This window comes from Choloepus didactylus, chromosome 18 (assembly GCF_015220235.1).
Source record: "Choloepus didactylus isolate mChoDid1 chromosome 18, mChoDid1.pri, whole genome shotgun sequence".
Taxonomy (NCBI): Eukaryota; Metazoa; Chordata; class Mammalia; order Pilosa; family Megalonychidae; genus Choloepus; species Choloepus didactylus.
In genome coordinates, this window is record NC_051324.1 from 5,369,891 (window position 1) to 5,397,012 (window position 27,122).

At 39.5% G+C, this 27,122-nt stretch overlaps 1 protein-coding gene across 1 annotated transcript in view; it reads left to right on the plus strand.

Moving 5' to 3' along the window:
• HS3ST3A1 (heparan sulfate-glucosamine 3-sulfotransferase 3A1) overlaps positions 1-18,475 on the plus strand; it is a 99,278-nt gene extending 80,803 nt beyond the window's left edge. Inside the window, exon 2 of the mRNA XM_037809825.1 lies at positions 17,510-18,475. Within this exon, the coding sequence (XP_037665753.1) occupies positions 17,510-18,131 (622 nt within the window). The 3' untranslated portion in view covers positions 18,132-18,475. The remainder of the gene's footprint in view (positions 1-17,509) is intronic.
• The last annotated feature ends 8,647 nt before the right edge of the window (positions 18,476-27,122 follow it).

Sequence of the window (27,122 nt, forward strand, 5' to 3'; positions counted from 1 at the left end):
TAAAAGAATAGATCTATTCAATTTTTTGGAATAAATGGAATTTCATAAAGTTTACCAGATAGGAAATATAATTTTTGCATCTTAAAAGGCAACTTAGAGCTATTTAGATAAAATGAAACATCAAGATACCATTCCCAATAGCAGCAAAAATAGAACGTCTTTTGTAATAATCTCAACCAAAAGTGTGCGGGACATGCCCAAAGAAGCTTTTCTGAAGCTTTATGGCCTGGAGCAAACAGCCCTTAGACATGGCACTCAAAAGCAGAATTCATAAAATGCACTGATAAATTGGACTTCATCAAAATTTAAAATTTTGCTCAGCCAAAGACACTGTTAAGAGAATGAAAAGATAAACTGCAGATTGGGAAAATATTTCCAAAATCACATGTTCTGCTTTGCTAATGCTGCTGTTATGCAAAATACCAGAAATGGATTGGTTTTTATAAAGGGGATTTATTAGGTTAAAATTTACAGTTCTAAGGCCATAAAAGTGTCCAAAGGCATCAACAAGAGGACACCTTCACAGAAGAGTGGCCAGTGGTGTCCGGAACACCTCTGTCAGCTGGGATGGCACGTGGCTGGCATCTGCTCGTCCTTTGCTCCTGGATTGCGTTTCAAAATGGCTTTCTCCAAAATGTCTCTGGGCTTCATCTCTTAGCTTAGCATCTCCACACATCCAAGTGTCTGCATCTTCAAGCGTCAGCAAGCTTCTGGGTCTCCTGGCTCTCTTTTAAAGGACTCCAGTGAACTAATCAAGACCCAATCTGAATGGGTGGGGCCACACCTCCCTGGAAATAACCTAATCAAAAGTATCACCTGCAGATGGGTGAGTCACATCTCCATGGAAACAACCTAATCCAAATATCCTACAAGATTGGACTAAAATATCATGGCTTTTTTTTTGAGGGGGGGTACATAATATATCCAAACTGGCACATTACATCTCCAACAAAGGACCTGTATTTATACACACACACACACACATGTTTTAAAATTCAACAACCCAATTCAATAAACTACCCAATTTAAAAAAAAAAAAGGAAAAACTTTTAACAATCATTTCAACAGACAGGTGATAAAGCACTTGAAAAGATTTTCAATATCATCAGCCACTAGGAAAGCACGCATTAAAACCACTATGAGATACTGCTACATACCTATCAGAATGGCTAAAATGAAAAATTCTGATAATATCAAATGCTGGCAAGGATACAGAGCAAATGGAGCAAATGGAGGCCTCATACATTGCGGGTGGGAATGCAAAATGTCATAGCCACGGGATAGTTTCGCAGTTTCTTACAAAGCTAACCATGTACTTATCAAATGACCCAGTATTTATGGCAGTTTTCTATTCATAATCACTAAAAATTGGACTGACCCGTGGATAAATGTGCTGGTCCATTGATACAGTGGAATACGACTCAGCAACAAAAAGGACAAACTCTGAATGCACACAAGAGAATAGAGGAATCTCAAAGGCAAACGGTAGGGACAGAGAACAGCTCAGTGCTTGTCAGGGTTTGGGGTGCTGCAGGGTAAGGCTACAGAGCAGAAGCATGATACTGGGGTGATGGACTAGTCTACATCCTGGTTTGGGTGGAGGTTACCCAAATCTAAACACATTAAATTTCATAGAATTATATTCCAAAAAAATCAGTTTTTCTATATGTTAATTTAAATATAAAATAAAAGCTTTATTAAGGAACGTAAATGAATATCTGTATAAACAAAAATCCTATCCTTCTAGATTGGCAGTCTCAAATACAGTAAAAATGCTGTTTCTTCCTAAATTAGTCCTTCTATTTGATGAACTCACAATTCCAATGGAAGTGAGGAGGGGAAGGAGACTTTAAAGAATATTTTATACTTATTCAGTCCTTTTGGAAGAAAACATGTTCAATAAAAGATATTCAAGAATAGGACAGATAGGAATTTTCATGTTAGATATTGAAATATATTATAAAACTACAATAATTTATAGAATGTTCTACTGGTGTTAGGATAAACATAGAACAGAAAAAAATCTTTGTACACAGAATGAAGTTTACATAGGAATTTAGTATATGGTGTTAGGTGGCACATCAGTATTGAATGAAAGGACAGCTAGCTGTTCATTATTTTTAAAAAAAAAGTGTTTAGAAATCAACCTCATCCCACAATTCAAAATGCATTCCAAAATGAATAAAATTAAAATGTAAAAATGAAAACCAGAGATGCGTATTGATTTACTTAATATTAAAGTATAAAAGGCCTTACTAGGAAAACATCATAAAGGAAAAACAGTAGTCAAATAGGAAGACTGATAGATTTAGATATCAAAAATACCATAAATAAAAAGAAAATGAGAAATGATAAACTGGAATATTTTCTACATAAAGACAATGGGTAAATATCATTACTATACAGAGAATGTGTAAAATCTAAGACATAAAAGACATCCTGATAGAAAATAATAGGCAAAAATAAACATTATAAAATCAGGAAATGTCTTTAAAAATCATATTCCTAATAAATATCTGAGGAAGTGCTGACTAGTTTAAAAATAAGTATTAAGATAATGAAAAATCATTTTCCCTACATTTCTGGGCAGCAATTATACATCATCATAATACATAGTTTTAATGAGTGAGTGGGAAAACATTTTAATATGTCTAATACAGAACTGAAGTATTTTAAATTATCTATTACAATTTAAAGACAAAATATAAATATCTTCATGGAGGGCAAGTTTGCAATAAGATTCAAAAAGCTTTAAAAATATACATGCCTTTCTTCCAAAACATTTGAATGAAAATCTTTAACTTTGGAAACAACCTAATAAGGGATTCTGTAAACACTTTATGGCAATTCATTTAATAGGATACTGCATAGCCATTTAAAATGAAATAGATATGTATGTGTGTACTGACAGAAGTGATGTTTCCCGTCTATTCCTAAGTGCAAAAAGCAATTTGAAACAGCATGGGTACAAGATGATCTCGTTTTATAAATAAGTTCTAAAGCTCAGCATAGAATAGTTTGAATAGGTACATTTTTAAATGTTACATTAGAGTGGTGTTACATTAAGGTTACTTTTTAGAATTTTCTGCTTCTCTATATTTCCTATGTTTCTGTACTGAACATTTTTACCCGTATGATTTTTTTAAATTAAAAGTGTCCTTTTGGAAAGCAGTTCTGTTCTCCATCGTCTCAACCTAGAGCCGATGTTTGGTTTTTCTTGGCGGAAAGAAAAGGTAATTCCTGCTTCATCGTGGACTATTTACATTAGCAATGGGCAGAACTGATGTCAGGCAAGTGCACTGTGACATCGCTGCTGAGTTAGAGGCGCGTAGAACATGGGAATCACTTCATTTGGAAAATTCAGTTCCTGAGGGCCCTTAGGTTTCTTTGGAACCGAGAACTTGTTCTGTCCTGTTTTTCTATATAATGACTTCCGTGAGTTCTGGCCCATTTTCTTTAGGACCAACCTCAACATTTTCAGGGGTCTGGACAAAAATACAAATAGAGACCCACATTCCATATGTCTAAATATTTTAAGTTCTAAATCAAGCTAATAACCCGTTAAACAAAATACATTCTGTTCTCCTAGTTTGAAAACATTCCTTCGTAACAACAAAACAGAAAAAGATGTTTCTATCTATTGTCTGAAAGTTGGCAAATTATCAAAGATGACTAAATTTAATTATTATTGTTCATCTGGGTATTTTGTTGAAGGGTCAGCAGTGTTTGGATGAGTAATAAAGTAAAGACATACACAAAGCATGAACTGTTATATATTTATTCAGTGCGATTCATTTTTCATGCCTTAATTTCAGCAAAATGCTAATGATCTCATAATCAAATTTTTTATATTAGTTGAGTTCTGTTGACAGTAATGATCTAAAGCAGGGGTTCACAAATGTTTCCTGTAAAGGGACAGAGAGTAAATGTTTTAGGTTTTGCAGGCCATAAAGGCTCTGTAACAGCAACTCAAATCTGCTCTTGTAGTAAAAACAGCCATAGGCAATACATAAGCAAACAGGCGTGGCTGTGCTCCAATTAAACTTTACTTATAAAAGGAGATGGAGAGCCAGATTTGGTCTGCAGGCCGTAGTTTACTGATCCCTGATCTAAAGGACTTCTTCAAAATATGAATATATTTTGATAAAAACATAACTTAAAGCAAATGTGAAAATTAAGAAGTTTTGTTATTTTCACATGTTCTTGAAAGTTATTTTTCTTCTAAAGTGTTTCAAGTTTTCTATGAAAATCCAATGACTAAATATCAAAGTTTTAAATCAAAATTATACAAAGTAAACTTTTTATCAAGTTTAATGTTTATTAATTTTTTTTAAATTTTGGTTAAGCCTTTTCATTAAATTAAAACTGTCCTCAGTTCTAGCTTTTGAGGACCGTCTCATTGCCAATGTGGAGAATCAGTTTCGTGCTTCACGTGTTTCACCTAGACCTATCTATATACAATTGAAGATGAACATTTGTTTAATATTACAGAATGCCCCCCAGCCTTTAGGTGCAACTGTTGGGGATACTGTGCTAATGTGTGAGCGACTCCAGAACCAGGAATGGGACTGGGAAGAGAAGTAAATAAAGTAGCACACTAGGAAATGATATTTTTACAGTTTGGGCCATGTTATATGATACAAAGCATTTGACAAGTAAATTAATTTGCCTCTTTCTCTTATCTAGATGCTTTGCTCACTCAAATCCTCCCTCCAGTCAGAAGCAATGTTAGTCTCTGATGCTGGCAACACCACAACCCACATAGCTCACAAGCATTCCAACTTTTCGTTTGGAAAACGTGGGGCCAGAGGTTTGCAGCATTTCCCTGGGGTCTGAACAGCGTGAGCCACAAGAGTAGATGTTGAGGGTTATGGGCTGTGCTGTGCCAGCACTCGGGTGACAGCTTCTTTAATACATTTGCACATGAGTGTGTGATCAGTGGGACCTTTTAGACTGTGAGACTAAGGCTGGGGCGCATCTTGCTCAGAACCCAGGGCATCCTGGGGCTTTAACCTGTGTCCCCATCGCAGTGATGGTTTTACTCCTGCATGAGGTGATGTGAACACAGCTGTGCTGATGGATGATGTATAACGTACACATTGATGACTTCCCTGAAGTTTGTTTCGCCCGCTTGCCTCATTTCGTGATGATGCCTTTACTTTGGAGGTTTGCATTATATCATGGGAGCGATCATATCTTGGATATTCCTGAGGTGAAATGCATATTATTGTACACCGTTCAGAAGTAAGGAAGCGGAAATGCTCATACAGGCTGCTGATGGCAGATTTTAGAAAGAATATCCGGACAGCCCAAGGCCCCAGACCAGGATCCTAATTGTGGCTTCAAGCCACTTTCCCTGTTTCAAACGTCAGCGACATATTTATTTAGCATCTACACTGTGTCCACCTAACAAACAGAAAAAAAGAATAAGCAAACAAACGAAAATACTTTCTATCACCAAAATGAAACAAAGAATCTTTCAAACATTTCTGATGGACCCTCCTTATGCCCCCATTGTGTCGTCTCTCGGCTCCCCCACTCCCCTCAGATTGTTGATTTCCAGGCAGGGAAAGCACATCTTTATTCCTTATCTCGACAGGCACATATGCAAAGACCTGATAATTCCAGGCTGATGAGAGAGCTCTGTTCCTCAGCAGCTGCCCAGCAGCAGCACAAAAGCCGATGGCACGGCTCTCAAAGTAATCATTTATGAAACCCCTGTCAGAGCCAAGATGAGCCTGGGCTGGGCATTGGCTCCAGCAGGGGCCATTGGACTGGGAGGAGCCCAGGCTCTGCCCATTTTTAGTAAGAACGCCATATTCTCCTCTGTCTTAGTCAGGGTTCTCTAGGGAAACAGAACAGACAGGAGATATCTGTAAATATTAAGAGATTTTATAAAATTGTCTCATGCAACTGTGCAGATGCGCGAGTCCAGTTTCCATAGAGCAGACCGCAGGCTGGCAACTCCAGTGAAGATTTTCGATGAGTTCCCCAGGACGAGCTGTGGGCTGAAGATGAGATGGAGATTCTCTCTTCTGCCTGCTGAAGTCATCGCTTCCTTTTAAGGCCTTCAATTGATTGGATGATACTTCTCTCATTACTGAAGTCAGTCTCCTTGGTTGATATTAGATGTGATTAGTCATAGATGCAATCAACTTAATAATGATTTTAAGTCTATGAAATGTCTTCACAGTAACAGGCCAGTGCTTGCCTTATAGGTATCTTCATTCCCTCATAGATATCTTACCTTAGAGCGTGGTTAGAAGAATCAAAAGGTTGAAGAAAAGCCAATACTTATTTTAATCAGGGCTTACATTTAATGTAACTTTCCCACCTCAGATGGCAAAGCAGAAGCACTACAAGAGAATTTTCCCTCCACGATGAACCTTATTTTTCAGGGTTTTGGAACTTCAAGGTGATCAAGTGCTGGACCCATGGTGTTTCTAGAATTAACACAAAATAGAACAGTGAAGCAAGGGTCAGGAGACGCAGAATCTAAGCTGGGCTTTGGGTCCATCGGCTGGATGACCTTGGACAGGTCACTTCCCAGGGACCTTGGACATCTGTGGCACAGAGAGGCTGGACTAGGGCATTTCTAAGGTGCCTTCCAGTTCCAACATTTAGTGGTGCTTCTTAGGAGAAGATTGTCTTCCCACTTTCCTTTCTCCAGCAGATTTTTCTTTTTTCCTCCCACCCTTTGGTCTCTTCCTTCTGTCTCCATGTATATTAGTTAGGGAAACAGAATCAACAAGAGATATCTATAAATATAAGATTTTATAAAAATGTCTCATGTAACTGTGGTTATGCATGAGTCCAGATTCCATAGGGCAGGCAGCAAACTGGCAACTCCAATGAAGATGTTGGATGAAATCCTCAGGTAGCGAACTGGCAACTTTGATGAACTCCTCAGGAAATGCTTCACTGGTTAGCTAAAGAAGTAAAGGTCCTCTCTCTGTCTCGCTTAAAAGTCTTCAACTGATTGGATTAAATTCAGCTGACTGCATTCTCTCATTGTGGAAGACACGCCTTTCATTGATGTCATCAGTCACAGCTGCAGCCAACTGACTGATGATTTAGTAAACCAGCCTTCTGGTTTATTAACCAGCCACAAATGTCCTTGCAGTAACGGTTAGGCCAGTGCTTGCTTGACCAGACACTTTGGCACCATCACCTGGCCAAGCTGACACATGAACCCAACCATCACACCCTGTAATAAATTAATCTCTTTCTCTCTCCCTCTCTATCTATCTCTATCTCTCTCTCTATCTCTCTCTCTCTTACACACACACACATACATGCACATATCATCTCATCTCTTCTAGGTCATAATTCAGAGAATCAACATTTAGTCCCTTGTGGGAAATCATTGCAGTCCTAGGATAAGTTTGCAATGATAAATGTAGAAGCAGTTTGGCGGACTGATTAGCACATGGCATTCATTCTTTCGTCTTCATACACTGTGGATGGGAAATCAACCGATGACATATTTCCCATCCTAGTGGTTTCCTTGCAGTTTTCCAAGAGCACTACTGTGCTGATACAGCCAAAATGAAATAGCATCTTTTGAATCCCCCTCTTTAAGATGCCTTATTCTAATCTTCAGATCCTTTGCCAAACACACAAACACACATTCACACACTACTGAGGGTGACCAATATTTTTCAGACTTTAAGTTCTGACTGACTTAATTATATTATACTTCTTTGTTTTATTCTGCTATTTACAATCAGTTTTATAATAAGATGTAGAATAATTCTTTAAGACTTATTTCTCTTCTAACTGATTTTAGACATCCCCTCAGCTCTTTCACTCAATGACTTCCTCATTCTTGAGCTTTTAATTTTGCTCTATCTCAGGCTCAGTGGAAATGAAACATAAAGCTTGTTTGGTTTTTTTCCCATAGTTACATGGGTGCTAAGTTTTTTGCATACTTGCATATCTGAAAATATCATTTTCATACTACATCATATGAAGTAGAATTTAGCTGAGTAGAAAGATATTTTTTGCTTGAATCTTTGGCTCACTTTGGGCATCTATTACTGAAGGCCAGCATTTTTCCTCCTTCATGTGTCAGCCTAGCTGTTGTGTTGCCTTGATTCTCCATCTGAATGAGTGCCTCTGGAATATTTTCTTCAGTCTCAGATTTTTGCTAGCAGTTTCCAAAATTTAGATTTCCTTTCTTCCAAGGGAGGGCTAGGATTAGGGAAAGCAAGAGAAGCATGTAGGATGCAAAACTAAGGAGGTGCCCCTCTCGTGTATGCAGTTCTATACCATAGGGGAGAAGAATAATTACTACTTGTTGGCTTGGTGCATAAAGAGCATCTAAAGTCCAGGGACAGAGCCAGTGGGGTTGAGGTATAACATGTTCCTACTTTCTTCCAGGTGGTTTTATTAAGCTCTGATGTTCTTACCCATTATTAAGTTGTCTGTGAATTTTAGTTTTTAAACTTTTTCTGGATATTTTTAGATATTTTGATAAGACTTTGGGAGAAGAACATTGGTTCCCAAGAAGCCAAATGCCATTTTAAAATATTATTTGGGATCATATATACAGATTTGAAAATGATGTTTTAAATGGTATGAACACAAGTCCCTCCAGTGATGTGAATTTAGAAGGAGATCAGGAAGTCCAGTGGAGAGCCTTGTAAGATATTGGTCTATTTTTAGTCTTTCTCAAGACTCAGTGTACAAGATAATGTGCAGAATTGCTTGGGAAACTACAAAGTCCTACATAAATAGGAAGGATTATTATTTGAATATGACCCCAGATAACTCTTGTTCCTTCCCTTTCGAAACTGCTCTTCTGGAATTGGAACACAGCTATATTCTCTTTGCTTTAGTAACGTTTCCCCAAATTACCAACCAAGAACCCTTGACCTTTCTCTCCTCTGGAGTGCCAAGGAAGTTTGTGTTGCTTTCTTGAAATCAGCTTTGTTGACTACTGTGTAAAGCAGAACTGGTGCATATTAGTGAAAGTCAAAACCATTTCTTTCTCTTTCTTTACATTCTCCTTCAGAGCTTTAGAAGAAGTCAGCTATAAAAGGCACCGAGAAGTGTCCCAGCCTCTAAGTCTGATGTTTGACTTATCTTGATGATGGTTTGATGAGAATTGCACATCCAGAGACAGCCAGTGTGGGAGGCGATTCAAAAACATAAAGTCTTCCTCTCCCACAGGTGCCAACTCAAAGAACAGCCAAAGGCAGCCTGCTTTCCAGACTCACAAGTCACGTTTGGAGTGGGGTCCCAGCTAATAACAGCAGGAAAAGAAATAATGATGAGTGGGATGGGCCCAAGGGACGGCAGGCTGCCAACACAGGGAGTTTGCAGAAGTTTCCTCTGCTCCCAAGCACACACCATCAGGGACTGCAGGAACTTCTTTAAGGCCACAAAAAAGAGTGTTTTTACTAGCATGTTTTGCTGCCAGTGGCTTCCAAAAACAGACTGGAGGTTCCGTTTTGTTGTACAGACAAAAAAATATGTAGGGGAACCTGGGCCAGATTAATTGATTCCTCAAGGTAAATTACCCTTGCATTACACTCAGGGACTTTTCCTTGCAGCATGTCCTTTCCTTGCAGTAGTTAGCCTTTTTTTTTTTTCATTAGAGCAGTTGTGGGTTTACAGAAAAATCATGCCGAAAGTAGAGTTCCCATATACCCCCAACACATGCACAGTTTTCCCCATTATTACATTTTGCATCAGCGCGGTACCTTGGTTACAATTGACGAGCCACTGTTACTATATTATTAACTATAGTCCATAGTTTACATTAGGGTTCACTTTTTAAGTTGCAAGTTCTACAACTTTTTAAAAAATCCTGGTAACATTTATACAACATAAAATTTCCTATTTTAACCACTTTCAAGTTTACAGTTCAGTGGTATAAATCACATTCACATTACCACCATCCATTACCAAATCTTTTTTATCGTCCCAAATAACAACTCTGCACCAATTAAGCCTTAACTCCCCTTTCCCCATCCACACCCCTGTCCCTGGTAATTTCTGACTCCATGAATTTGCATATTCTGTTTATTTCATAACCGTGAGATCACACAATATTTGTCCTTTTGTATCTGTCTTATTTCACTCAGAATGATGTCTTCAAGGTTCATCCATGTTGTAGCATGTATCAGAACTACATTTTGTATAGCTGAATAATATTCCATTGTGTGTATGTACCACATTTTGTTTAGCCATTCATCTGTTGATGGACACTTTTGGCAATTGTGAATAATGCTGCTATGAATATTGATATTGCAAATAACAGTAGATAGCCTTTTAAATCCCGTTATGTGTTTTATCTCTTTGCAAGTTTCCAGACAGGTTGAATGAATAGAGAAATCACGCATTTAATACTCATTTGTTTTGACAGAACGTCAAAGACTTCTGGTAACATCGACCAAAAGAGCTGTTCTGATATCATCTGGGTGTTTGGGAAGGTTCAAAGAGTATGTGCTTTTGAGCCTGGTGGACCTGGATTTTCAGTCTATCCCTTTCACGGATACCTCTCTGACCATATTTCTCCCCATCTGTGAAAATATGATAATTCCTCCAGCTTTTCATGTTGTTGTGAGACTCAAGAAATAGCACATGAGTTCTTGGTCTATTTAAATGTTCTTTAACTTCGCCCAGTCCTTGAACTTCATCTCTTAGCCGTGATGTCTTGTTTTGATGTTCTGGGCCCTGAGGAAGCATGGGACAGATGCTGGGCTCCTTCTTCTCTTGCCTTCTCAAGTGCTGTGGGCTCCTGGGTTTCCTGCTGCTGCTTCTGCCCTCGAGGGAAAGGGACATGCCACTTGAGCCTTCGTCTGAACTAACCTCACTCAGCACTTTCTCTTGGCATCAGTTATTTGAACTGCATTCCCTCGGACCGAATCGATTTTGAAATCGATGCAAATCTGCGGCTGAATTGCCTTGCCTAATTATCTACACAAACCTCTTGATTTAAGTGGTGGAACCACACTTCGGAGCAGAACTGTATGAGGCTGTGCAGAGCTTTAAATCTGACACACTGACAATGAATTAAGGTCCTGCTCTGTACATGGGCTTTGGGAGGTGGAAAGTCCTTAACAGTCATTGAGGACTAGATTGTCTCGTTTTGTTTTATGAAAATACTGAGATCTGGAGAACTAAAGTGATTCACCCAGGATCACACAGCTTATTAAAGGCAGACTCAAGACTGAAATCCACATTCCTGCTTCGCACTTTTGAGCTTCCTACAAAATTATGAAACCATTCCTTCTGATTACTGTGTAGTATTTCATTGTATGTGTGTGTGTGTGGGTACTTATATACTTTTCTCGTGGATATTCAGGTCGCTTACATTTTAGGCTTTTCTGATAAGCTGTGAACATTCTTAAAGATGTCTTTTGGTGAACATATATATAGATTTCTATTGAATATAGACCTGGGAGTGGAATTGCTGAGCCACATTATATGCTTATGTTCACCTTTAGTAGATCCCAAAGTTTTATAATGTCATTGTGCCAATTTACACTCCAACCAGCAGAGTGCTAGTGTTCCACATCCTCACCCACACTTGAAATTAGCTGTTTTTTATTCTAGCCATTCAGGTGGATATGTAACAGTATAGCATTGTATTTTAATTTGCATTTCCCTGATGAGTAATGAAGCTGAGCTCATTTTCATATATTTATTGGACCATATCATACTATCCTTTGTACTTAGTGCCTATTCAAGTCTTTTCCCATTTTTCCTTTGCATTGTTTGCATTTTTTAAACTTATTTATTTGTAGGAGCTTTTTATATATTTGGGATACAAATCTTTTGTCAGAGATGTATTTTAAATATCATCTCCCATTCTGAAGCTTAACGTTTACCCTCTTAGTGTCATCATTTGATGAACAGAAGTTTCTAGTTTTAATGTAGTCCACTTCATCTTTGTTTTCCTTTTTGGTTTCTACTTTAAGAAATTTAAGAAATCTTTACTTCTCATGGAATCATGAAGATTTTCTCCTATGCTTTCTTCCAAAAGCTTCACCATTTACGATTCCAATTTAGATCTGTAAGTCATCTGGAAATAATTTTGCATGTACTAAGAGTAGGGATTAAGATCTATTTTTCCTACACAAATTACCAATTTACCAAGTGCCATAATGGAGAAAAAATAATGCACACTAGCGTAAACGATGGACTATAGTTAATAGTACAATATAATATTCTTTCCATTGTAGCAAAGGTACCAGACTAATGCAAAATGTCACTAAGGGGCGGAGCGAATTATACGGGAAGTCTGTCTTTTTGACAAGATTTTTCTATAAACCTACAACTTCTCTAATAAAAAAATGGGGAAAGGAAATTTTTGAGGAAGAATACTTCCAGCGAGGGCCTGTAGTAGTTCTAGTGGGGTGTGGCAGGGAGGTGGGGTGCAGTAAGAAGATAATGAAAGCAGTGGAAATCCAGGGGAAATGGGCCAGATTTACAAGAAGGGGGAACTAAATGAGGCAGGAGGTGTCTCCTTTCTGTACTTTCTGGAATACAGTAAGTTCCCAGTGAATGTGTGTGGTTGACTGTGGTTGAGTCTCTCCCTGGGTCGTGGCAGGATCATGGCGGAGGTGATGGTGAGGGCAGAGCTGGGCAGGCACCTGTTTCACCCCAAGGGAGCCCCTGAGCCCAGCTCATCCATGGAGGCGTCTGTCCAGCAGCAGCGAGGCGGTGGGAAAGCCTTCCCACTGTAAATTAGAACAGAGCTAATGATCTAACAGGTCTCTCATGGATCCTGCTTGGCAGTAGCATCTCCCACACCCTAGACCGACAGCTGCTCAGGCCACTCTGGTCCCACCAACCAAGGCTCATCCCTGTGTGACTCATCAGAGCCAACATAAAATCCCGGGACAGCAGGGTGGTGGAACATCATGAAACAGACGCAAGTGTGGCCCAGCTCTTGATCTGCACCACCTTCCGCCCAAAAAGGAAATTAATTCCTCTTCACAACTGATCTCACCCCTCTCACACCATGGCAAGCCAGTCTTGGTCCTTCCAAAGAACTTGGCTTGGCCAACTCATGGCTTTCAAGCCGGGCGGCCTCGCCGTCTGCAAGTCCTGCAGGCAAATGGGTGGATGCCCCAGGACCATGGCACGGAGGCCTTTTTTATCTTATCTCCTCAGCATCCTTGAATGGGGTTCTACGGGTAGCTGGGGATTTAGAACACCAGGCATCACTTGATGAAAACACTTCTCAGTGGAGTCCTCATGGGAACGGTCACTCCAGCATTCCATTTACAGTCCTGATTTCCTGAGCCCTCCGCTGGGTATTTCTGGTGAGGTTAGATGATTAGCTCATGGTCACATGGCTAGTAGTGGTGGGGACAGGCTACAGACCTTGTTTTTTTTTAATTCCACATCTGCTCCCCCCAAATCTCATAAATCACTGTATTCCCACAAGGGCCACAACAAGAGGTAAGGAAAACCACAGCCTCCCTCAGTACCTTGTTCTAATTAATTAATTACCGGTAAAGCCAAAAAGACTTCTTTGTCTAACTAATTTCTGTTGATGCAATTGAAACTCTTGCTCTCTTGTTGATTTCTTTGGGGAGAAAGAACAAATATGTGTGACCTGCTTTGTAATAATCCTCAGTTTGCCTGTGAAATCCCTCCTAATACTTCCTGTTTTCAGGAGAAAACAAAATAAGTATCTCTAATATTTCCTTATAATTGTGGCTTCTACTCACTTCCCCATCCCCATACCTACTGTAAATGTCTCCGAATCCTTTTCACAATGTAGGCAGAGAGTTGGACTAAGGTCTCCACTGCTTAGCCTGCAAGTTATGTCTCATAACATCCACCCTTGCCGTCTTCCAAGGTAGTTTCTCGCCTCCCATCCCAGGTTGTCTTCTCCAGGCAGCCCTCATCTGTCTTCTCCTTGCACATACCTTTGTGCTCCCGTGGTCTGTCTGGAATTTCTAGAAACCTTTCATGACACTGGACTGGATCTTTGCATGGCCCTACCCAGCTTCCAGCCCTTTCACAGAACAGATTCCGTACCTGCTTCACCCAGGTCAACAAGGACCATTTCCAAGTTCTCTCTTTGAAATATGCCATCCCAGTGTACCTGTGCATTTTGTTCTGTGTGATAGGCAAGCACTTTTTTGAACTTTAAAATCCAAATTACAGTAAGAAAAGGAGCGCACAATTGAAAAAGGAGTTCACTATTCCGAATCCTTTTACAAAGCAACTGTTCTGCATAATGTAAGCTTCCTTAAGGATTTATTTCGTCTATCACTTCTTCCTTTAAAAAAAAAATAGCTTTGGGAGAGTTTATAATTAACCCTGGCTCCCCACCCCCACCCTGTCCTAGACAAGCCATTTTTCTTCTTCCTGTGGATCACCATTAATTGTGTTTTTCTTCTGAAATTCTCCTTTAGCCGTTTCCTCTTCAGACTCCTGTTTTGGAGATTTCTTTTCCCTACTTGACTGAGATAACTGAAAACATGGCTTCTTTTTTCCTGAGCTGTTAGTAGTGTTTCCTCCGCACCCAGAACAAGCAACAGCTCTAATTTCTGTAGAAAGGCTGCTGGGAATCCTGTTTCCCAGAGACCAGAAAGAAGGAAGGTGGAGATTTCCACCCACCAGCTCCCTGGTAGACCATGTGATCCCTATTTTAGTGGTCAAAATACCAGAAAGCAGTTAAAAAGTCAAAGATTTGGGGACAGGAGGTATGTAGGAATGCCGACTTTTTTTTTTTTTAGAACAACAAATCCCCCTTCTTATTGCTTCAGTGTATTTGAGCTTTGCTTTTCTAGTCTAGAACCTTTTCACACAGTTGACCAAATTTCCTTTAGTGGGCTATTCCAACAATTTCTAGGTAGATCTCCTGCTCCTCTTATACTCGTGTAACCTCAGCCTCCACGTGGGCTGCCTCCAGCTTCTCGAGTCACCAAGGGCCTCCCTGTCACTCAGAGAAATGAGCTTCACGTGGGGTAATGTTCTGTGTCCCTTGAATTCTCAGGTCTCTACTTATTCTCCCTCGGACCTTAAAGTATACTTAAGGGATCATTAATGGGGCACATTAAAAGTTGTTTTGAAAAATAAATTGCAGATATTTTTTAAAAAACAAAGTAGTAACTAAACTAAAATCATATTTCTAATTTTTACTTCTCCCTTCCAAAAAAAAAAGGAAAGATAATCTGACTGAAATTACTGAAGAAAATGGGAGAAAACGTGTATCATTAAAATGAAAGGGCAGTGTCAATACCAAGAGATTGCCACAAATGTTGAGGGATTTGGACTAAACAGAATGCAGAGGGGAAATGGAATTTATGTGATATCTGAAATTGACTTCAAGATTGTCCAGTTGGGCAGGCGGGGTGTGTAAATGTAGGGGAGCTAAATGAAATGAAATTAGCAATCAATTGTGAACTTTTGAAGCTGGTTATAAAGTACACGAGGTTCATTTAAAAATTCTCTCTACTTTTGTGTGTATTTACATTGTTTCATAATATATACTTATCAAATTGTGTAGATGGGACAAAATTGTAGGAAGTAAAAAAAAACTCACAACACAAAGTACATTCTTTTATTAGAAAGGCAAAATAGCAATTAATTTTTAAAATTATTAAGAAAACAAACCAACCATTACAATTAAAACTAAAAATAAAAGCAATCCTAGGTAATTCCTGAACCAAAAAGAAATCAAACCTACAAAATGCAATTACTAAATATTAATGAAGTTATAAAAATGACAATAGTACATGTCAAAATTTATGGGATTTGACCAAGGCTGTATTTAGAGGAAAAATAATAGTCTCAGAATGCCTTTATTACTTGAGAAGAGAGATTGAAAATAACTTTGAAGAAGAATAAAACATAACAAAAAATAAATAAAGGGAGACATTTAAAGAAGCTAAAATACAAATGATTGAATTAAAAAAGACATTCTAACCATAAAAGGCAGAATAAAAGGCAGAAAATTATGGTCAAGAATGGGATGTAATTTCAACTATTCGTTGGATGATTTTTAGAAAACTATTAATTGCCAAAATTGATACAAGACCAGGTGGTAACACAGTAGACCAATAACTGTAGAAGAAACTGAAAAGGCATTTGAAGATCCTACTTCCCTTCCTACCCCTACCTCCAAAAGTGCTGGTGGGAGATGGCATCTAATCTTGAAGGACTAAAAAATTTATTATTGCACTACTTAAATTTCTCTAGGACATAGAAAAATATGAAACATTTCTCAACTCATTTGTGGAATAATTCATATTCCAACAATTGATGAAGCTGTTCTACAGAAGGAAAACTACAGGCACATCTCATTAATGAATATGGATAAAAAATCCAAAACAAAAGAATGATAAATCAATCCTAGGATGATATTAAAAGAATAATAAAACTCCAGCCACTGGAGTTTATTCCAGGAATAAAAAGTAAGACAATATAAAGGTATTTACAAGTATGATTCTTCTAATCAGTGAGTGGATCAAAGAGCAAAATACTTTTAGTCATTGTAATAAATTGCAAAAGGATATGGAATCTAATATACGTTTGAGCAACATCTATTTCTCCAAAATTTGGGATTAGAAAGATAATGCCTTAATATATTTCAAATAAGTAGTGCATTTAATGGCAATATACTTAAGTTGGAATAGCAAATAGATTTTGTCTTTCCTGCTTCTGTTTTTTGACCACTGTGCAGCCCGAGGCCCACGGGGTCCCAGTGGGAAGATGTGCTTTAAAGAGCAGCAATATCTGGCCCATCAGAACTCCAGTGGGATGTTTTTAGCTTGGCAGAGTGATTCTCACATTCATCAGGAAGAGTATACACAGATAAGAATAGTCAAAAACATGCTGAACAATATAGAGTTGGAATTTACTTTGCATATATTAAAAAATATACTGTGAAGTGATAGAATAACTTGAACAACATGATAATTGGGCATCATGGGCAGGAGTCAAGATATCCAGCGTGTGATAATGATGGCATTTCAAACCATCAGATAAAAGATGGGTTTTTTAATGCATAAACCTTTTTTTGTTATGGTAGAACTCCTCAGGAATTATGAAGTTAAGTGTTTTGCATAATGTGCTATGATCTTATGTTAAATACAACAGCTTTGTTTATAAGAAAACTACCCAAACTGCTCAGGATATTTTAATCCCCTTCTCAAAGCAGTATAATTGTGTTTATTACAATATTCTAGTTCTCCTAAAGAATCTGATCAAGATTTTTTTCTTAAAGCATTGTGGGTTGATAATAATAATAATAATAGAATAAAACTTCTCACTGATTTTGTGCCAGGTCCTTTTCTAAGCTGAATAGATTTAATCATCACAACAGCTTTATGAGGTGGGTGATGTTGTTATCTGATGGATGAGGAACCTGAGGGTCAGAGTGGTCACCGTGATGTCTCCAAGGTCATGCACCCAGTACGTGGAAGAGCTGGCATGCAAACCCAGCAGTCTGGCTCCCTTGAAATATCCTCTCCATGTGAAGCAGGGGAAGTCACACATTTTTCAGGCTCTAACGTGCCTTTTTTACCTTTCTCAGGGACCTGATGCCGAGGACCCTGGACGGGCAGATCACCATGGAGAAGACGCCCAGCTACTTCGTGACGCGCGAGGCGCCCGCGCGCATCGCCGCCATGTCCAGGGCCACCAAGCTCATCGTGGTGGTGCGCGACCCGGTGACCCGGGCCATCTCGGACTACACGCAGACGCTCTCCAAGCGGCCCGACATCCCGCCCTTCGAGAGCCTGACCTTCGCCAACCGGACCGCGGGCCTGGTGGACGCGTCGTGGAGCGCCATCCAGATCGGCCTCTACGCCGAGCACCTGCAGCGCTGGCTGCGCCACTTCCCGCTGCGCCAGCTGCTGTTCGTGAGCGGCGAGCGGCTCATCCGCAACCCGGCCGGCGAGCTGGGCCGCGTGCAGGACTTCCTGGGCCTCAAGAGGATCATCACGGACAAGCACTTCTACTTCAACAAGACCAAGGGCTTCCCCTGCCTCAAGAAGGCCGAGGGCAGCAGCCGGCCCCACTGCCTGGGCAAGACCAAGGGCCGGCCGCACCCCGCCATCGACGGCGCGGCGCTGCGCAGCCTGCGGGCCTTCTACCGGCCCTTCAACCGCAGGTTCTACCAGATGACCGGGCACGACTTCGGCTGGGACGGGTGACGGTGCAATTTAAACAGAAGCGTATCCAGATATAATATATTTTTTTACCAGTTGGTAGGGAAGAGGCGGTTTAATATTTGTGCTGGAAATAATGTTTGTTTCAGTATTTTTGCCAATGAATGTTGAGTTTGTTCTCTCCCCCTTCCCGCCCCATGTTCATATATATAACCATCACCAAAAAGCGTTGGGATACAAAAGTGAAAGCGTCCCTCACATCTAAATACTTTGCGTTTTCAGTTTTCATTGTATGCTTTGAATACACAGTCGTAAAGAAGAGCGCCAGGCATCATTAAAAGTTTTTAAAAAAATTCTGAGGGCAAACTTCTCTCTCTCTTTTTTTTTTCAACGAGGCCCTGATGAAATCGGTATCTCTCCCCCTTTAATTTTTTTTTTCTGTGTCCCCTTTTCTTAAATGATTTCCTTCATCATGCTGTGTGTTTGTACATCACCATACAGTGCTTTCGAATACAACATCTTTTGGGTGTGAGAATGTGGTGCAAGAATGTAATGCAGAAGGTTGCTATTCCCATTTTACAGATGAGAAACTGAGTCTCAGGGAGTTTAAATGACTCCTATGTGGTGTAAGAATGTAATACAGAAAGATTGCTATTCCCATTTTACAGATGAGAAACTGAAATCTCAGGGAGTTTAAATGACTCCTGTGTGGTGTAAGAATGTAATACAGAAAGATTGCTGTTCCCATTTTACAGATGAGAAACTGAGTTTCAGGGAGTTTAAATGACTCGTCTTAAGGCCAGATGGTGGACCCGGTGCAAAACCCCACCTTCTCCTTGTTCCTTATTTCATGCCACTTTTTCCAGGGAGAATGGGAAATAAGTCATCTGCATCTTTAGACATGGTTAGCCAGGTTTCCCATGAGCTGAGAAGAGACAGAGCTTTCTCTTGCTTTGCAAGCTCCAGGCTGGTCTTACAATATCTATTCTCATTTCACAGTTGAGAATCTTCTAAGAGTCGATCTTGGTTTATTAAAGGACCCTGAAATATGGAGATCTTGGCTTAATCGAACGTGAGAATAATTATTGGGTTCTTACATCAGTCAAACTAGGAACGGTATAAAATATGGTAGCAGCATAATAGACACCATTTATTGATTCAACAGTCTTTAAAAAAAAAAAAGAAAGAAAGAAAGAAAATACCCACTTCAGTAAAAGCTCACAAATGTGAGTTTCATTTTTCTTTACCTCTTTTTAGTGAAAGAAAATCTGTCTCTTTATAATATCTGGTTTCTAACCTTGAAACTAGCACTAAAAAATATCAGTTCACAATTCATTTGTAATACACTTGTTTTTCATGCGTGCAGGACTGTCATTTTGTTCCTTTACTTTTTCCCATTCCTTATTCATACCACTGATAACCTAATGTTCACTAATATTTGGAAAATATTCTAAGAAATGCAGATTTGGGTAAAATTGTGGTTTTACCTCTTCTCCCATCTGTTCCTGACCATCCCCCATTTAAATTGCTCGAATAAATCAATAGTTTATTAAGAGTACTCCTTTCCTCTCTGAGTGAGCATTAACAAGATTAGCATTAATGTGAATTAAATTGGTTTAGAGAGGAGCACATATGCACGAAATATATAAAACATTTATGATTAGTCTGTCAGCAACATTTTATTACAGGTTCAAACCCAAGAGGAAAATGTTTCTTACTTCGTGGAAGTTTTCTATAGCTACCAAAATTTAAAGGACCAGACACTCTAGAATTCTAAAATAATAACTCTTTTTTTCTCCAATGTTTCTCATCAAAAGAAACTAAATTTGTTTAAAAATATGTGGCCCAACTGTGCATGCACTATAGTTGTTGTATTAGGCAACATAAATATTTCTCAAGAAGCCCATCACTTTAGGATTAAAATGAAGAAAGAAGATCTTTTGAGTTTCTAAATTATTTTGCCATTGCGCCACATCTTTGGATTATTTGCATAATCTCATTTAAGGGAGTAGAGTAAACCCCAAATCCAGTTCACCTTTTTCCATTAGATTTCTCATTTCTGTGCCCTCATTTTTTCAGTGCCACAGCCTTGTTTTTGTTCTGCTTGAATCTTCACCAGCAGTAACAAAATACTCATTTTCAGCTCTTCTCATCTTTTCTCTTAACTCCTTTTGTTTGTGCTCCCCAATCTGTTGTAAGCATTTGTTTGATATTATGCAAAAGTGGCTTGCACAAAGAGACAAAAGCATCTAACAATTGTATTTAGCAACCTTCGTCTTTTTTGTGTTGAAGAAATAATAAAACAACAGAACTGAGTGCAAAGGACTGCTTCTTCCACATAGATATTTTTGTTCATATTTTTAGGAATAACTGCAGAAGCACTCCAGGAAAACCTTCTGACTTCTAAGATTTCATGAGAGTGTTAGAAGTATAGATTCATTCCGCAAAACATATAAAAGATCTGGATTCAGTATAGTGTAAGTTTTCTCTAGAACAGGGATTTTCCATTTCTGCCTCTACATGATACTTATTTCTGTTATGGATGGACTTGGCTCAGATTTTTTCCTCCGTACACTGCTGTCCATGTAGCTTCATCAAATAAGCTTTACTCTTGATTTGAATACCTTAGTGTTTTGCTTTGCTAAAGCTGCCAGAATGCAATATACCAGAAATGAGTTGGCTTTTACAATGGGAATTTATTAATTTACAATCTACAGTTCTTAGACTGTGAAAATGTCCAACTCAAGGCATCAACAGGACAATACCTGGACTCTGAAGACGGGCTGCTCCATCCGGGACACCTCTGTCACCTGGGAAGACACATGGCCGTTGTCTGCTGGTCCTTTGCTCCCAGGTTCCATTGCTTTCGGCTCCTGATTCCACTGGCTCCTCTCTCAGCTTCTGTGGGTCCTTTCTTAGCTCCTCCAGGGCTTTTTTCTTTGCACTTCTCTTAATTCCATCTCTCTGCTTGTTCTCAGCTTCTCTGGGCTTTTCTGTATTTCCTTTATCTTCTTATAAAGGATTCCAGTGAGGGAATGAAGACCCACCTGGGGCAACTCCTCAGTTGAAATAACCCAGTCCAAAGGCCCCACATACGATAAGTCTGCACCCACAGGAATGGATTAAAAGAACATGGTCTTTTCTGGGATACAAAACAGCTTCAAACCACCACACTTGGCCATCTTTGCTCTAAGCTTCCTGCTCCAAAGCCAGCCTACTCAAATTAGAGGCAGAGAGTTGACTCTCCAGAACGTCTGGAGATATCTACAGCGTCATTCCCGAGCAGTTTGCTTTCAAGGCCCCATCTACAGTGTGTGCATTCTCCAGCTCAGTAACCTTCCGGGGGAATTCATTTTATTCTAATAACTGGAGATGAATAGCCTTGTAGAGAATAGATATTTATTCTTCTAAACATATCGATCCAACTCTAATTTTCTTATTTTCAGAATGTCTTCAGAGTTAGAATAAACCTCAGTGGTAACGTGGATCACACCCCCGTTCAGCACATCAATCCTTTCTTTTGCTGGGTTTAGGGGTTTAAAACATTGATGTGGCTATAAATTTCTTAACGCTTCATTCTGCAGAGCTTTTTTGGTTGCGGCAGGTAAAATTCCACTAAACATCATCATTGTTCTCTGCCAGCTGAAACCTGCTGGATTTCCTGCTATGCAAGAAAACATCTTAAATTCAATGTGTGAATAAATAAATGTCTGTGAATGTATCTTTTAATCGGGGGCAGATCACCCTTTTGAGTGCATTATTTCTCTAAATCAACAGCGGCTCACCACTCGCATTAGACCCATTTTACAGATGAGGAGGCTAAGGCTTATGATGGTGGTTCTCAACAGAAGGCAACTTTGGCAATATCTGGAGACATTTTTGGTTGTCATACCAGTTGGGGAAGTGCCAGGCTACTAGTATTTAGTGAGTGGGAAGCCAGAGATGCTGCTAGACATTCTACAATCCACAGGGCAGTCCTGAAAACAAAGAATTATCCCACCAAAATGTCAATAGTGCCGAGGTTCCTGGCTTAGGAGAAAGCAGTCAGTCACAGCTAGTGCATCTGAACCAGTTCTAAAAGCCAGATTCTAATTAATGTTTGACTAGTAATTCTTTCACTTCACCACTCTAGGGTTTTCACTTGAAAACCTTTCTCTCTCTAGCAAGCAACTCCAATTTAGCAAAGCCATTGATGGTAAATGTGCTTTGGCAAGAGAAGGGCTAATGGGAAATGTCACTGAGCTGGGCTTTTACACCTGAGATATCGGAGCAGCTTGTAACAAACATACAGTTGCATTTCTGTGGAGTCCGTCAGCTTCAGGTGGAAAAATATAACATTTCTAAAGGCATTCTCAACTTCAAGTCTTGCAGTTTTCAGTCAGCTTCAGTGACAGGGCCGTGTCTGTATTTCTTGTCATCTGACACAACCAAAGTGTTAAGAGATGAAAGCAAACATCCCACTTCTGTGAAACAGCTAAATTCAGATAGACGTGCTGTGGTTTACAGATATCCTCAATTCACTAAGGATATTTGAAAGGAAAGCAAATTCCTACTGTCACATTTTCTAGAAACCCCAGAGCTTTGCACATCATCTCTGCAGAGTCAGAGAAGAGAAGAGCTTGTGGTCCTCAAACATGGTAAAAATTGAGGAAAAATTGTTGCTGAGATCCAATCCAATGCAAGCCCTGTTGTAGAAATAAAAGACCCCACCTACTCTCTTATTTTATTGAGTAATCATTGGTGAAGAATGGGACTTTTAAAACCCAAATGCATCAGCATTATTAAAGAATTTGCAGTCCCGGAAATATCTTTATCACCTTGCAAACAGATTTGCACTTATGTAGATGAAGAAGATGGACATTGTAATTATGAACTTGTCACATAATGCAAAATTGGAATGGCAAGCTTTTTCTTTAAAGCTTGCAAAAGGGTGAACTGGAAACTATGAGGCTTGCAACTTTTTGCACAGAGTAATAAGAAATAATGAATTTTAGCTATGCCAGGAGGAAATAAAACTGAAAACAGAAGTTGCTTCCAATGTATGGATCCATTGTGGGATATTAGGAAATGCTAGTATGTTTCAGGCTATGACCCTAATCTCTGAGTTCAAGTTCCATCTCTTGGTTGTGTCCATTTAATAGCCATATGCTCAACAACTTACCCTCCTCTGGATTTACTGTCAGAATAAAAGGTGCAATAAGTGGAGGACACACACATTCTGTGGTGAGTCCTTTTCATCCCCAAATGCCTGGAGTCTGATATTTTAGGTGCATTTGGAGGATCAAAGAAAGTGAGAAATGGTATCCTTTATTAGCTCTGCTTGGGTGATAGATGATTACGGTGGATTTCTAGCTTGATGCTAACTTTGATCATTCCTAAGAGGGCTTGCAGTTTACTGTCTAGACAACACATGGGCCAACTTGGGTCTCTGTGCTCAAAGTCTTCACCAAGTTCACTTTTTAGTAAACCTCCAGGTGTTACCGCCCCCAGGGGTCCAAATAAGAATAAAGTCTTTCTCCACCCATCTCCGTTCTCCATGCTTCTCTCACTTTCTAGTGGCTTTCTCCCCCATGTCCTGTTTGTGTCCAGTGATCACGGATGCCTCAATTCCACCCTCTCTTCAAATGTCCCACACCCAATGGTGTCCACTTCCTACTATGTCTTCCTGGGGGAAACCTTCCAGTTTAGGGAGGCCACTTTTAGCTTCAGCTCCAGGGAAAGCAGCCTGATTATCTGATATGAGTATCCCAAGAGGTGAAGGTTAGATGTGTTCAACTTTTTCCAACAGTATTTGCATTTGAGTGTGGGGACACATTTTGGAAAGGACATGGAAGGGAACTTGCCAGGTCTCCAGGGCCCCACCCCTCGCCATTGACCCAAAGAACTAGGGTCAGCAACTTGGCATTTCACTTCCGAAAGGTTGTCTGAAAGTTCGCCTGCCTCTGGTCTAGGCAATGACATTCTTCTCCCACCTGTTTCCCCATAAAGCCTTATCTAAGCTCGGATTTCTTTATTTCAAGCCTGCAACAGCTGGTCAATCAGAGAACAGGAAGACTCAAAGAAACTTTACAATCATTTCACTGCAGTTTTTCAGAGGGAACAGTTCTTGATGGGTACCATCACCTGATACCTTAAGAGTCAATCCCAATTCTTATTTCAGACGACTTAATCTTACTCTTCATTCCCAATCAGTTGTTCTTTGTTATGAAAAGCCTGGCTAAATGTTCTGTAATAGTAATACTTTTATAAAATGATTCAAAGTCTTTGTTTAGGCTTGAGTGGTTTTATTTTCCCTCTTTCTTTCAAGATTAAAAAAAAAAAATGTTTTTATGGTCTGTTACAACTCTTTCCCACTTCCAAGAATCCCCACATTTCCCCTAAATGAATCCCTTACAAGTATTTTTCCAGCCTCTTTCTTTCTACCCTTCTTATTTCCTTATTAGTTCCCTTTTGCATGACCATTTATCTTTCATTATTTTCACTTATCAAAATCTTTGTCAAAAGTCATCCAGCATGCTCTTCTTTCTCTTTTCTTTTCAAAATTGTTAGCTTTTCCCTTCTGTAACCATCTGGCCCCAAAATTATACTTTATCTTTGGTTTCAAAGGGCTTGGCTATTCTCCTGCTCTCTTTGCTCTTGTTTACCTTTTCTTAGAATGTCTTTCCATTTCAGGGAAAGTTCTCTTTAGAGAAAACCTTCCTCCCCACTAGCCTTCCAGCATACAGCATTTGAAACTTGCTTGTGGCTGCAACTCTCCTATCCCTTCTTACTTACTGAAATGCAAAACTACCAGCGGAGTTGACTTCCAACTGTTAAATGGTTCCGTATTGAACATGTCTAGCTCTTCTACCATTCAGCCATAAATAACGAGCTCTTTTTCAGACTCTTTGGCCCCTGCTATTTGATGAGGCCATTAATAAAAAAGTTCTGTATCAACGGGATGATAAACTCTACTAGCCCAAACCATATATAATGAATACCCAGAGAAATTGGAAGCAGATCTGTTTTCACCAGCCTCATCCTGTCTTCTAACTTAGGTTGCAAATCTTCCACGTGGAAATAATGCCCAGTGTCTGTTTCCCTCATCATTCTTTCAAAATGCCCCTGTTTCTTGCCCATCTCTTCTCTGCTTTTTCATTTCCATTTAGTCCTATGATGTTTTCGTTATTTATTTGACTCTTGTTTCAATTTCTCCAGCCTGATCTTTACCATTTTTACTATTGTCTCCCTTATTTCTGCTGTTGTCACGATAATGTTTTCTAGGTGTCTAAAACGGAGCTGAATCTGCCTTTCCCTGAGACTTTATCATCTTTATACTCGATTTCTTATAGCTTTCAATTGCGCTTCTGCAATTGTGGAGCCACTGACTTTGCAGACAGTATGAGATTACGTGAGTGGCCCAACTTCATTTCCTGCATCATTTAAAATTTTGTTCCATTCATTGTTTGAGTCCAGGGATACGGCCACACTGAGAAATAATGTGCCTGCGTATTTATTAGGCTTACCCAACACTTCCTACATATATACTTTGGAAGAGGAAACATGACTTGTTCGATCCATCCCATTGTCTTGATCTCACATCCTTCCCCCCCACCCATGATATTCCTTAGATTCACCAGCTCTTTGGTGCCTTAATGATGAAACCCCATGTCTTGTGAATAATCTTCTGAATTGTCTGACTTAACCACAAATGATGAAGTCTTGCATGAATCACGCAGAACCACCCAGCCTCAGTTTTCTCATTTATTTAAAAAAAAAAAATTGCTGCTAGTCTCATTCCAACTGTGAGATGTCTGGAAACATTTTATGGTCAGACCACATTCTTAATTATTTTCCTCTCTTTAAAAAAAAATAAATGATTATCATTAAATCAGTCACTATACCTTTCTCCCATCAGCCTCTGAACACTTTTAACTAAAACTTGCTTTTTTATTAATAAGAATCAGTGCTATCTGACCACTGAATCTTTCCTTCCTCTACAGCTTGATCAAATTTGTCAGTGTTGGAGGAGTGATGAGTGCCCTTGAATTGTGTGTTTCTTTCTACTTTCCTTGAAATCCTGGCATTATCAGCCTTCCCTGACTCTGAATAAATATCTTTTCTGGCCTTTGAAATAATTCTGTAAAAGAAGAAAAAATTCTTAATCACAGTGTTTAAATTAGGGCTATCTTAATCCATCCATTTTCAGCCCTTTAATTTATAGACTGCACCCCACTGTGAACAGTAAAATACAGCTCTAAAGAAATTCATTCATTCTTGTGTTACCCATTGCTTCTATCCTTGCTTTGATCGGTTTCAGACAGACCATGGTTTTCCATTGACATATGCTATTTTTCTGCTAATTTTTATACTCTGGTTTTTTCCCACCTCCTGCTCTGTTTCCTGCTTTTGCAAAAGAAGGAGGTAATAGGAGTCTTGCTCTTTGAATTCTTTGCTAGGGGGAGATGGCACCATTCCTAAGCATCTGGAGACAGGGGCAATGCTGCTTGCCTCTTGGTTAACCCTGCAAATGTCTTTAGAGTCTGGAGTTTGCCTGAAGACTGTCACGGCATGACCAGAAGAGGCAATATTGAGGGCTAGCTCCCTGACCTCTTGGATCCTTACAATTCAATCCATTCGGCTGTGATTTGTGGGAATTTACTTGGTTTCTGAGGTAGCCTTTGATCTCCCTTTTAAACACTTCTTTGGCTCCTTTATTTCTGTTCTTACCTCTTGACTTAGAGTCTTTGCTTCTGCTGTCCCTTCCCGTCTTGCCCTTGGCATTCTTCTAGGGGACTTGTTTGGTTTGCTTTGGTTTATAATAATACATGGACCTGTTTTCTCATTCTTCTTGATCTTTCCTGCCCTCTTTTCCCACTCTATATTCTGCAGATGCAATGAGCTTCCCTGATTTCTTTCCCCGGCAGAAACCATCCAACCCCTGCCTTGTTTCACTCCCTCTTTGCTTTCTTTCAAACTTCGCATGCCTTGGAATCCCTCCTGATAGTCTATCCCAAAAGCAGAGGAGGTTTCATCTAATTCACCTAATTTTCCCAG